At 41.0% G+C, this 11,143-nt stretch overlaps 1 protein-coding gene across 1 annotated transcript; it reads right to left on the bottom strand.

The window, feature by feature from the left end:
* Positions 1-4,230: 4,230 nt before the first annotated feature.
* Positions 4,231-5,075, bottom strand: LOC145459494 (uncharacterized). The gene is made up of 3 exons (XM_080338155.1): positions 4,762-5,075; positions 4,580-4,691; positions 4,231-4,514 (listed from the first exon to the last, which is right to left on the bottom strand). The coding sequence occupies exons 1-3, from the start codon at positions 4,823-4,825 to the stop codon at positions 4,286-4,288; spliced, it is 405 nt and encodes a 134-aa protein (XP_080194281.1). The 5' UTR covers positions 4,826-5,075; the 3' UTR covers positions 4,231-4,285.
* Between the last annotated feature and the right edge of the window lie 6,068 nt (positions 5,076-11,143).

Raw genomic sequence — 11,143 nt, 5'->3', positions numbered from 1 at the left:
TAGTCAACCGATCACAAAGTGAGAAAAATTGACCGATTTTTGAGAATTCTTCTCCAGTTTTGCAAGTCTCAAATTTCTGAAAAAGTGTCCTCTTTTTAGATTTCCAAAATATGGTAAGCCTAATATATATATAATTATATGGCTCGCATTGAAAACAGTCAGTGTCAAGACAGCAAGTCATTCAAAACAACCCTAACTCTATAACACAAGCAAACCTTACCAGTAAGCCTAAACAAGAGTTTCCCAAACTGTTTCAACTAGCGGTCCATGGACAACGATAAAGTATCGACTCCCTCCACCCAGGGTCAGGGTGTTTTGAAATCCGAGAAAAAGGAAACTTTTTAAATTTTTTTTACAGCTACAATGCCGGAATAAAAAACGGAAAAATCGATGTTTTTTAGAGGAATATATGGGGTTTACTAAAAAAATTTATCGACTCGAATCCCGAAATACCCACCTTTGGGCAAGTTAATTAGAAAAAAGATCATTTTTCCGCTGTCGCTCTGGAATTACTCTTCGGAGCGTATTTTTCGTTTTTCGTCATGTCAACCCTGACGTTCGGTGCGTCAGAGTCTAATTTCTGCTCGCATTTTAACACGTTCAATAAAAGAGGACAAAATCCCCAAAAAGAGAACATTTGGGCGTCCCCCGAGGACACTTTCAATCTCTCGAAAGAAAAAGACAACTCCTGTTAAAACAGGATATAGGCCTACGGTAACTCGACCTCCACCCCTCACCAAAATGAACCGTCGTAATAGCCAAGAAACATTCACGTTTTTGTATGCAGAATCTTTAAGTTCCATGGCAACGTTTCCCTAATTTTTTGGAAGCGCGTACCATTTCGAGCATTTTTACTGAGCACAGGTAACCGTTTCGAAACATCACGTACCACCAGAGGTTACTAGCTCGAGAGTGCTGAAGACCACCACAAATCACCAGTACCTATATCAGTTTGGCACAAATGGTTTGCTGTGAAGGCAAGATTATGGTAGGCTGATCCGGTATGGAATCTCTTGAAAATGTGACTAAGTTTGATGAATAACAAATCCAGGTACAGCTAATTCAATTCAATTTATAGCTTCAATTATCATCATTTCAATACAGCAAAAAACTGCGATACAATGAAAGATAGGAAGGGTTCAAAACGACTTGGCGTGGTCTTCGATGTCAGACACCCACCTGGCTTAGGCGATGTAACAAAGGAGGCATGCACACTGAATGAAAGGTATAGGAAGATAATATGAAAGGACAGGTGAAAAAAGGTGACATGTGTCGGATTCTGAGATCGATATGTCAGGTCGTGGTCCGGTAAAATAGAGTATTAATTAGTATTTATTCAGTAGATATTGTTTGTATTTCAACTTGAATGTGGACAATCTGAACATGCTGGATGAATGTTGATTATAGCCGGCGAGATACTGTTCCACAAATCTGGTCCGGAATATTTGGTAGATCGATGATCTTATCCGTCTACCATATAGTCGTTGGACAACGTCGACGCACGTGTGTCGTACTTATGCACTTTTGATACCGAGGTAAAGAAGTTATTGAAGTTATCGGGGCAGTGGCCGCAGTGGAACTGATACATATACTTTGCAATTTCTAGTTTCCGCATATCTTTTATGTTTACGACACCGAATCTTCTGAGCAAATCGCTTGAAAGTTTCAAAAGATTAGCTATATTTATTCAAAAAAGTTCTTGCAGCAGTTATAAAATAAGCTTCGTGAGCTTTTTGTTGTATATAGGTCACTCTTGGCCTGCTCTGCACTCTGCAGTCGTAAAATGATGACGATCGATGCGTCTGATTGTTATCAACCATCAGTGGCCGCGATTGAGCCACGAGTAATCGAGCATACTACATTGCTTGTGCCATTAGGTAATCATCGTTACATTTTAAGATTCTCAGCACCTGAGCACATGAAGCTTCCTTGCCTCACTTATACGATCTAGTTTTGGTGGCCCCACCGTTACACGGATCTAAAGCAAAATAGAAATCTTGATCTAGATATTATTTTCAATTCAGAAATTTAGAGGTTCACTGAATAAGTTACTGGCGTACCACTTGAGATGCCCCGCGTACCTCTGTAGTTGTACGCATACCTCAGTTTGGGAATCACTGTTTTATAGCGCAGTGCTCTTCAACCTTTTTCGACGTGGTACACCCTTTTAAGGTTTGCTGAAAACTCGTACACCCCTGTTCATTAGGGGTCTTCAAACATGACTATTTTTCTCAAATCGTACTGGCTACTTGATAAAATTGTTAGGTTACCTAACTTAAAGGACATCTTCATCGGTTAAATCGACTTTCCATTATTCGGTAGATATATTTCCACTGATTTTGAAAATACATATGGTTTTGGCAGAAAATGAGTATTTTTCAAGATATCGGTCGTAAAACAGCAACCCCCCGCTGAAACGACACAAAATCAGTCGAGCGTGTGATGACATCAGATTGTGTGCAGTTTTATTTCTGTTGCTCACTCATCGTGGTACATATTTTGCGATCTGTTGTCTTGTTCCTTATTTCTGATAAAGTGATTAGCGACTTTGGCGTGTATCGAGGAATATGGACGTTGGCAAAAGTCATTGGGCAGCCAGGTTTACTTCTGTGCGAGACGTGGGAATGGCAACCCAGAGCTTAATCAGCAAATTTGGAGTGCAGTTGGTCAGCACATAATTAATGTACATGAACACCCAAACAATGATTCTTTCCCAGTTTGTGAGCATGGTGAATTGTCAAGACCTCGACATTGGTTCAATCCGGATTCATTCGCTTACGACAAAGTTATGGAAGTGCTATATTCAAAATCAATGTGCAAAGACCTACGACAGCTTTCAAATTCCAGCAATACTTCGGGCAACGAGACCTTCAACGCACTCCTCAATCACTTCTGTCCGAAATTATACCATTACCACTACTCGAGCCAGAAAGCAAGAATGCAGCTAGCGGTACTTCATTTTAATGAAAACGTGTCGAGGAAGCATCGGCTAAGTACTGCTGGAACACCTCTTTATGCTGTGAAATATCACAAATACAAGAAGGGCTGCTCAGTTCAGAAAGTTCTTGAGGATGCTACATATGACTACTGTGAGAAACTGATTGCCGAAGTCGAGCGTCGTATCACGTTCGGATTGCCTTTGGAGAAGACAGAAATACCACCACCTCTTGCATCACTGTCAGAAAAAACAGAGAGAAGTGATGCAATCAGATCTCACAGAAGCAGATACCATCACACTTGAAAGATGGACCACTTTATTATATATTTTCAATTCATGCTATATGCATATGTGGGTAGCGTGGTAATTTGTACCGATTGGCAAATGAGTTGCTGTGTAGGCCTGTTACGATGGGCATTTCATGTTTATTGGGGGGTCTATAGTTTGAGAGCCATATTTGTATTCGCTTGATTGCGCATGCTCGACATCATTTCTTGGTCATGTCTAAGGAAACATTCTGGATATAGGTGTGATAGGGTACTCTGTACGTATCACTAGTAATCGGCCCACCAGACGTTCGGCACTATATTTATCGATCTTGCTGGGTCTTCAAAACTATGTTGTTTCGATCTATTTCAATACCGTATTGTCTTATCATTTGAATATAAGTATCATCGATCAATTGGTACTTTCAATCAATATACCGATAATACTTCAGGATCGCGTGTAATTACATAGGGAAACTTACAGGACTTTGTGGCGCTGGCAGAAAAAAGGAAGACAGCTCTACATCTAGAATCGTATAGGCAGTTCAGTGACCACAACAGGGCCTACAGTACTAATGCCGTTACAACAAGGAATGTATCGTGCTACTAATAGATTACCAGGGGGCTAGTAATATAGTACTTTACGTAGATATTGGTTACTCGTGCTACTTCTACTCGACAATTTTCTGTTTTTGAGATCAGACTAGGCCTATAGCACTTACTTCTTACTTGCTACTTTTTTACATGGTTCTGCCTAAGTGCCAGCAGTGGCTGCTTCGACTGTATCTGTATACACTGCACAATCCATCTACTCACTAACTACATTGACTTTCGTAGAACGACATCTTTACTTCTCAACAAATATATTCATGAATGATTAAAAACGAATCCTTTATAGCTGTCAGAGGTAAATTCTTTTCTGATTCTTGTCACCACACACGAAGGTAAAACTTTCCTGTTGTCTCTGCCACACCATCCCCATATCCATCACGCAAAATTACGGTACGATGTATGCCTCAATTTCCTGCAATTGAGAATTGATATACATAGTTGCTGAGCTGAATATGTACCTACACGTAGCCTACTCGTGTAGTGTGTAACTGCTTGTCGACTGCCTTCCATATTGCTGCCTATACCCATAATATGCTGTTTCAAGAACCCATCTATCCAAACAGACCGAAGAAAATCCAGGGTGCTCCGTGATGCACTTAATGCTAGGATAGTCCAAACGGTCGCGTACGTAGCTGAGCTCCTTACAGCACACTGATTCTCTGCCTGTTGGCATAACATGGCACAGCGAGCACTGGCACCTTATAGATAAAATATAGTATTGAACACATGCTGGACAAGTGACGAGAGGGATCGCTATAATCACCATTCGATATTGCCTTGTCTTGTGCTATTGCTGTCAGGTACTGGGGTTGGATTGATGGTGCTGACCTCTCCATCCGAAACCATGGGTTCTAACTCGGTAGGATCAAGAACGTCTAAAATCACAAGTAGATTAATTAAAAGGCGTTGGCTATATATTTCTTTGATATCACATATAATTGATACCTTCGTCCGAAAATTCCTCCGAATAACTTCCGCTTCTAGATGTATCACTGGTATCTCTTTCCATTATTATTTAGCGTTGCTAACTAACTAGCGTTGGATTGCCTTGGCGACTTGCCGACTTTGCACACAATCTGACGTCATACAACGCATCACTGACTCGCAGCTCGTATTTTGTAAGGTCGGGATTCTCAACATTCAACTTAAAAATTCTCCGTCATGCTGCGTTTTTCGGCAGTCGTTTTTAGCTATAAATGTTCAGCATGAAAAGCTCTTCAATATAAGATAAAGTTGTATTTGACGATATAGATGACCTTTAAGCCTACACACCAAATTTGGTTCAATTCCAACTAGTAGCCGCCTTTCTACGGTAGAGGAAAGTTTCTATTTACTATACAAAAATAAATAACGAAAAATTTGAAATTTTTCTGTTCACCCCATGAAAGTATTAGGTTGTCTATAAAAACTATGTTCTTCAAATTTGGTTCAATTCCGACCAGTAGAAGCGGAGGTATTGCCGTAAAAAAAATGGATTTGAATAAAATAGTATTTGGTCACAGAGCCTATTCGCAGCCAGTTGAGCAGCCCGCCACGCAAGTTTAGGCTTACCATATTTTGGAAATCTAAAAAGAGGACACTTTTTCAGAAATTTGAGACTTGCAAAACCGGAGAAGAATTCTAAAAAACCGGTGAATTTTTCCCACTTTGTGATCAATTGACTAAAAAAAAGGTCATCTTTCCGCTCAGAGTTCAAAATATCGTTTTGCTCTCCGCATTGCTAGGTGGATGACTAAAAAAAGGTCAACTTTTAACTCAGAGCTAAAATCACAGTTTTGCACTCCGAAATACCCGCTGTGCTGATTTACGGCATATCAATTTGCTCTAAATCTGACCGGCTCGTCACTTCTGTGCTAATTTTCGGCATATCACTCGCAATTTGCTATAAATCTGACCTAAATTTTCATAAAAGAGGACAAAATCTACAAAAAAGGAAGACAAAAGGGCGTCCTCCGAGGACACTTTAAAAAAAGTCAAAAAATCGGACAAATCCTCTTAAAAGAGGACGTATGGTAACCCTACGCAAATTGGAATTTATTTCGTGTCAGAGCAAAAACAACATGATATAACGAACGATAATCAACCTAAATGTAACAGTATTGGGGGGAGAGTAGGTAAAGCTAATGCAGCAGAAGCGGTAATTCAGATCAGCGATGATAGCAGGCGCACCAGCCTACTGCGCATCAGGCCTGCCACACACCACACACAGTCTATAGTAGCACATGGGCTGCAAGAGATGTCAGTAACCTCAGATCGTATGCCGCTATACACAGTCTATTGTCGCTAATTTACATCACTTATAACAGAATACTAGATTGCAAATGTATGGCGAAAGATTGGACATACAATCGGCATTTTAAAACAAAAGGGTTTCGATTTCAATATGGAAGCTGTTTCGACCCTGGCTAGCTACGTCACTTCATTTATGTGCATTGCGGTATTTATTAGCGTCGGGTAGGAAGCACGGATTCAAAAAGTCTGGGCTATCGCGGCGGTTTCCTCACAAATCAATAAAATACAAATGACTAGCTGAACACATGTTTGTTAGGCTTACCATACGTCCTCTTTTAAGTGGATTTGTCCTCTTTTTTGACTTTTTTGAAAGTGTCCTCGGAGGACGCCCTTTTGTCCTCTTTTTTGAGATTTTGTCCTCTTTTTTGAAAATTTAGGTCAGATTTATAGCAAATTGCGAGTGATATGCCGAAAATTAGCACAGAAGTGACGGTCCGGCGGATATTTCGGTGTGAAAAACGGTGAATTTAGCTCTGAGCGAAAAGCTGACCTTTTTTTTTTAGTCAACCGACCACAAAGTGGGTAAAATTCACCGGTTTTTGAGAATTCTACTCCGGTTTTGCATCCTGCAAATTTCTGAAAAAGTCTCCTCTTTTTACATTTTCAAAATATGGTAAGCCTAATGTTTGTTAACTGCATACTTTACAACATCAAACGGAACCATTGGTCTATTGCCGACGGCTAATATTTGCTTATGACATCACAATCAAGCGGTGTACAGTATTACACTTGAGATAACATTGTACCACATTGCTCGTTAACTTGTGCGTCAACCTGTCTGTACTGACCTATAAACCAGCATTTGTGATAGCTAGCCATCGGCTCATTGTTACTCGGATCTAGTACACCCCTGTACACCCCATCCGAGTGGTACACCCTTTGCGAATTCTGGTACACCCTAGGGTGTACGACCACCCCGGTTGAAGAGCACTGTTATAGCGTATAATTCTCAAATGTTATACTTCTTCCCCCTATACTTCTGACGAGCCTGATCAAGTCTAAATCCCCAAACCTCCGATTTGTCAAACCCCGCTGTGCGTTCAACCGCACTTTGTTGATAACGAACGATTGTAAAGTGATGAAGACGCTTTATCACATTTTTCAAGCTTCCCTCGACGTCCGTAGTAACTGCTCTTAGATTTCTTGCTACATATGCCGGTGGGAAAACACGGATTACGGCGTATCGTGAGTCAATTTGCATATTGATAATGCTGCCGGCGGCCTTCCGTGATTTTCAGTGTATTGCTAAAACGATTACTTAGTATTCGACGCGAAAGGTGAAGAATTCGCAATTTGCATATGTAGGTCTATTCAATAACATTTGATTCAATACGTGATTGAGCTTGAAATGAAACATTCTTCAAACTATGAGGAACGATTTGGAATGGTTTCCTTGATCAGCTGTCAGCCATAACAGACATCGCTGTGTTGAAATCAACACAATCAACACGGATCCTTGCCAGACCTGGACAACTAGAACATTGTCAGCTTTTCCACAACACATTGGAATTAGAATTAGAATTAGAAATATGGCTACATAGTTTTCACAAATCTGATTATAATTATAATTACTGAATTTGCGAAAACTTGAACATCGGGTTACGTTCAATGTTCACTCTAAGCTGCGCACGCGCGCAATTGCGCAGTGCTGTCATGGTCTCCGCGCCCAGAAAATCCGAAGTGATAACCTTTTTTTAGTCGTTACGCACTGTTGTCCAGGGGACCAAGCAGTAAGTTGGTGAGTGGACTCGTGAAAAATTAGAGGGAACATTGGTTACCTTCTGTTCATATCAAATTGTAATTCAGTCTCATGAGCATAAGAATGACAAATGACTGTACATTTACAGCAAACTTTCTCGTTTCGCACTGACTATACAGTTTTCCTGCAGCAGTGGCTCTGAAACTTGTCAGACCGGGACCCAAATATGAGTTTTAGAGGCATGTCGCGACCCAAGCCTCACACATCCACAGGAATGCATTTTAAATAATAGTATGCTACGCTTTTACTAGCATGTATGACACGAAGAACGCGCTGAGCAGACAACAGTTGTGAACCATGTCTGACGCACACGATTTCAAACTATGGTGCATTTTTTTCTCGGTAGGTCGTATTTGTATTGCATTTGCACTACTTTCTACTCAGATTGCAAGGACTGGACTATTCGTTGCTGACCATTTCGACGACTGGACATATATCAATATCGAAGGTCTTACGCAACAACTGATGTTAATTTTTGGCCAAGGTCTTATCGCCGCCGATATTTTTGGCACCGCACTTTTCCAACACCCACTCGTTGCACACTTGCTTGCTGTACAGACATTTGTCATTCTCTTGCTGATGAGAATGAATTCTGAGTTGATACAGACTATTTGAATGGAATTCGATAATTCTAATTCTAATCTTTTTTTGGGATAACTGTGTAGCTACAACACCAATTCTAATCTAATTTGTAAAAGGTCCAAACTTTGTGGTTGTCCAACCCCCGCGCGCATACATAGTTGCTCGCATAATAACACCCCATCTAGCGAGGTATTGTAAATATATTACGAAAGAAAATATTTACGAAAAGAGGCGCTGCAGGTAAAAGGTTAAGAACCACTGCGTTCGACTGTCCAGTACTCACGGCTGTTTGGCTACGCGCCTGAAATTGCAAAATTAGATTACGGGATGCGTTGTTGCGATCTGGCAGGCAAGCCGCTGGCACATAACACGTTAAAGTAATCCCTGATGGCTCACTCATACCGAAAACAATATACTAATGACAACGACCGCATTCAAATATTCAATGGATCTAATAAGGACAGGGAATTTAAGTCGGAGACATGTCAAACTGAAACGTTTCCACGCTAAAGAGCTGTCGGGGTATTCCTTCGCAAGGCACTCTGAAAATGACCATCGTGCTACATACTATACCCCAAGCTTGACACGGTATAAGATGTACCCCCTGATGTGGTGCTTCGTAGCCCCAAGGGGTCCAAGGACCCCTTGTTAAGAACCCCTGGAATATAAATGCTCGGTCGCCAAAGAATCCATTGATGTAACAACTGTGGAACGTACCATGCACTCACTTTATCGCCCCACGTGATAATACCGTGGATAATGAGACCAAAGATCTCCCAGGATGTAGATAACTATGAGGACAACAAAATGCCAATGGTTTCAATCCTGACCTGATTAGATAACTATATACTCTACACAACGCAAGCTATACGGTCTCTTCATATATGGCTATAGTTTGTTGCGACCGTGGTCGTGCGAAGTCATGGCGTTCCGAGTCAGAAGTCGTCTGATTTTGACGTTTGACCCGACTCAACTCGAATCAAGTTCATTTTATCACCCAGTCAGTCCGAATTCGAATAATTACACGAACGGTCGCGCCCAAGTCCAAATTACAGTTTTCGGTCGCGAATCATCAACTGGTCATGTTTATCGTGATGAACTAGAAATGTGACATAAAACTGATCATCAAACATATGGTAGCTTCTGAAAGTGTTGTTTGCTTGTTTGTTCGATATTCATGGTGTTTCGGCTACATTGGTCATCTTATACCATGTCGATATTCTTTATTTTTGATTCCGTATTTACCGACTTGTAACATGGCCCACCTCCAGGCTTTTATAAGACACTGCTTACGTGGATAACATGGCGAGTAGGAGCCTATAAACCTTCAACACTTGGGAAGGAATTCTGGAGTTGACCTCGGTCGGTGGTTGGTGTTGTAGCTGAGGATCATACCTGTACGTTATCTCGCCACCTTGCAAGTGATGCGATAGTGGAGTTTGATGGGATTTCGGGGTTTTGGAGCAGTTTTAGAATAAACTTTAAGTTCTCAAATCTAGAAAAGTTATGTGGCCGTTGAATAAATTGTCGAATACTTGAAATCCAAAAATGCTGTCGCGGGCCAAACAAAACGTTCATGCGGGCTGCGTGTTTGGGCCCCCTGCTTTATACGATCAGTATGTATGTTGTGGATGAAATATTTTTCCATTTTCCGAGCAATCATGGGCATATCTTTACCATCAACAACTACAGCATCTATACCTCCAACTGCACAAAACAACAATTCCAGTTCTCATGTCATGACGGATGATTGCTGGATTTCAAGAAACGTTATCCGCATTTTGTAACTCGGTCTGCTAACTCACGCAAGGCTGGAGGCAAATATGGATTAGTGATAAACTGTGCACGCGTTGATTTTGTTCTGATGAATGAAACTTGCCACGGATAAGAGACAAAATTTAGATGTGGGACAGGTATCCAAAGTCCAAAAGGACTCAAGGTTGATTCCCGTATTCAGTTTGAAATTGTGACGCAACAAAGCTGTCGGTCAAAACGGGAACGCAGCTCAGGAGCAGGAGCCACACAGAGTTGTTGCGTCACAATTCCGAACTTCATCACAATCCAAAAATCGAGTCTGGTGTTGGAGGTTCCGGGACTATGCGCCGAATAAAATTGATATTTTCGTAATCATTGCAGCAGCAACTTTCCATTGATACCCGTTTTATCAAATTTAGCGATCGGCGAGCTAGTCAAAAATGGCCGCAAAATTGCCTTTGGCCAAATGGAAAGTACGACGGAACTCATATGCAGTGAGCCGTTCCATCTGGCTGTGTCCACACAATTTAGGACAACATATAGCTGCACTTTCTTCAATATTGTTCTCGTAATCAATCACTCCGAACATGCAATTTATATCTTGTCCAAATGGTATGATGAAATGGAGTTTGCTTTCGGTTGAAAAATTATGAGAAATAAATTTGTTTGATTTGATTTCGGGTATATTCTCTATGTGATCATAAGCAGTTTGGAAGTCAACGCAAAGAAGTGGTGATCAGTGAGTTGATGATGCATCATGCTGTGTCTCCAGTGGAGTCTGGGGATCAACCCAAGTAGTTATGTTTTGGGCGGAATCCCCGCATTCATCATTTTATAATAAAGAAACGAAATTCTCTAATATAATACAGAAACGAAGGATAACGGACTTACGCATTTTGCAGAATTGCCGTGAGGATTTTCCCTCGTGACGGATTGCCG

The sequence above is a fragment of the Botryllus schlosseri genome, chromosome 2, assembly GCF_051294905.1.
Source record: "Botryllus schlosseri isolate E-star chromosome 2, Bs_hap1, whole genome shotgun sequence".
NCBI lineage: Eukaryota > Metazoa > Chordata > Ascidiacea > Stolidobranchia > Styelidae > Botryllus > Botryllus schlosseri.
The sequence above is the reverse complement of the archived record's forward strand: the minus strand, read 5'-3'. Positions and strand labels throughout refer to the sequence as shown.

Excerpts from the sequence above, each read along its gene's own strand:
- LOC145459494 (XM_080338155.1), bottom strand. The coding sequence starts at position 4,825 with ATGGAAAGAGATACCAGTGATACATCTAGAAGCGGAAGTTATTCGGAG. Across the intron at positions 4,692-4,761 it reads GGAGGAATTTTCGGACGAAG|ACGTTCTTGATCCTACCGAG; the intron begins GTATCAATTATA and ends TTGTGATTTTAG. Across the intron at positions 4,515-4,579 it reads AGACAAGGCAATATCGAATG|GTGCCAGTGCTCGCTGTGCC; the intron begins GTGATTATAGCG and ends TTTATCTATAAG.